The 2,386-nt window shown below is 37.3% G+C and overlaps 1 protein-coding gene across 1 annotated transcript; it reads left to right on the top strand.

The window, feature by feature from the left end:
- The first annotated feature begins 699 nt into the window (after positions 1–699).
- Positions 700–1,500, top strand: LOC148769052 (F-box/kelch-repeat protein At3g23880-like). Its single transcript, XM_088820202.1, has one exon. The coding sequence runs from the start codon at positions 700–702 to the stop codon at positions 1,498–1,500; it is 801 nt and encodes a 266-aa protein (XP_088676328.1).
- The last annotated feature ends 886 nt before the right edge of the window (positions 1,501–2,386 follow it).

Below are 2,386 nucleotides of genomic sequence, written 5' to 3'. Positions count from 1 at the left end.
GAAATGAGCACACGTGAACTAAGCCGGGGGTTGATCCGGCGGAAACCCCTCCGACGCTCAAGTCAGATGTACGGATCGTAGAGATAATGGAGAGAATAGAACTCGAGATTGATTGCTAATAATTAGAACGTACCTCAACAAATGAGTAAAACATCTATTTATATATCGTTGAATGGGTTGGGCTTACTTTGTTGGGCCCAAGCCTTACTTTGAAGGAGCTTGGGCTTTCGTGTAATGGGCCCATTTGTATGTGATTGGGCTTTTGTGTAGTGGGCCTAATTGGTAGATAAATTTGAGGGCTCATTGGGCCGGCCCATTTAGGTATATATATATATATATATATATATATATATATATATATATATATATATATATATATATATATATATATATATATAATTTGAGGGACAATTTCATCAACCAAAAAATCAGCTATCAACCTCATATCGCCACACGAAAGTCAACCAGCGGATTTTCTGCCTTTGACTAAATTTCACAGGGAGATTTTTTCTTTTATTTATTATACGAATATTTTGCTATTTAGAGATTACACAGGGTTGGAAATCTGTATTTTTCTCTAAAATTTATTCTCTTCCTAAAAAGAACACACAAAAAAAGAAAAAATAAAAAATAAAAATCACCTTAGCAAAGAGCGTTCAATAGAAAACCTAATCCCCTCAATTCTAAAGAAAGCATGCTATGGTGCAGAAATTCGATGAAGACTTATTGGAGCAAATCCTGTCACATCTACAAGTCAAAGATCTCTTGAGATTCAAATCAGTCTCCAAGAAATGGAATTCAATAATCTCAACCCCACGTTTCGTTAACCTGCACCTCAACAAATCAATGTCCACCCCTTCCCACCACAGGATCTTCATGCCATATCCCAAATCATTTCGGGCCGTCGATTTCCACATAATGGACGTCCAAGATCATTTGCCCAGGCCCGAAGAAGCCGTCGGCACTTTCGCCGGTTCCTCCGGTGGTCTGATCTGTTATTTAGATAAGTTGACTAGGAGAATCTGTGTGTGGAATCCATCTCTCAGGCTATCAAAAACCCTAGATTTGAACATACAAGGAAGTGTTTCTTTCTTCTGGTTCGGGCGAGAATCCTCGGACGATGAATACAAGGTTGTCTTAGGGATTCGATCTGTCGTTAGAAAAAATACAGACCCTAATTTGTATGCAATTAGGAGAATCACCATAATGCCGGACCAAGACGAATATAGAAATCATATATATGTAATTAAGCCGTTTTCTTGCGTATCGGAATCGTCTACCCAATTAGAAGTAGATCATTTATATTTCTCTTCCTCGGATGAGGGTACCCTTTTTTCCGGACTAGTGCATTGGTTTGCGGGCAGCTATCGAATTGAATCGGTTATTGGATCAATCTATCACGATGCGGTGTTTACGTATGATTTGGGCGGGAAAACGGGTGCCTTTCTGCAATATACCAAGTTTGTGGGGGCGATTGTGCAATTTACGAGTTCTGGATGATGAAGGAGTATGGTGTGAAGGAATCATGGACTAAGATGACGAGTTTGTCGTTCAGTAACTGCGATGATGGTTTGTCGTCTTTTTCAAGGTTGAAATTAGTTGGAGCTACTGACACTGGGGATCTAATTTTATGCTGCGCTCCTGATTGTCAACTTTTGATATATAATGTGGCGGAAAAGAAATCGAAGATTGTTTTGTCCAATGGTTATGGATTTGCAAGAATGTACGTTGAGACTTTGGTTTTCCCCTAAACGGCATTGCAGCAAAACACAAGGTTAAGAAATTGTTTTTTCTTCTCGTTCGCTGTTATGTGTCCCGTGTTCTTCTTCAAGTCGAAACTTAATCGAATAACTGAATCAGCATTTTTCTTCAACTAGGAAATAATCTGTTTTTGTTATGGCATCAATAATTGGTTGGGCCTATGATGCAGGAGAAGAGTCGAACTTTGAAAATTAAACTGTTTTGATTGACAAAGAGTTATATTTCTGCAAGTCTAGTTTCTATTAAATGCTTAGAAACTTCTGGAAGTCTAGTTTTCCAAAAACAAAAATTGGTTTACAAAACAAAGGTATGAAAAAGAAGTTATGCTCGGTTTTATAGAGCCTGCCATTACACTCGGGAAAAATGAAAGCTTTGCGTCTTTTTGTATTTCCAAGTGCTTTACTTATTTTAGTAGTCTAATTTCGAATTATTCATCTTATTATCAGATACTGCTGTCATTTTTCTACGTATTTGATGATTCAAAGTCAAAGTTATTTATTTTCTGGAATAAGAAGTTGAGAAGTCATTCAAATTTCAAAACTTTAATTTCCTATGTTTTGGAGGGATGTTGCAAAACTCCTATATAGACCCCCTTTACATGAATAAAATCAAATGACCGTTTAAA

The sequence above is a fragment of the Erythranthe guttata genome, chromosome 7 (genome assembly GCF_056151865.1).
Source record: "Erythranthe guttata isolate IM_541 chromosome 7, IM_541, whole genome shotgun sequence".
Lineage (NCBI taxonomy): Eukaryota > Viridiplantae > Streptophyta > Magnoliopsida > Lamiales > Phrymaceae > Erythranthe > Erythranthe guttata.
Note: the sequence above shows the minus strand (reverse complement) of the source record. Positions and strands in the feature narration are given on the sequence as shown.

Excerpts from the sequence above, each read along its gene's own strand:
- LOC148769052 (XM_088820202.1), top strand. The coding sequence starts at position 700 with ATGGTGCAGAAATTCGATGAAGACTTATTGGAGCAAATCCTGTCACAT.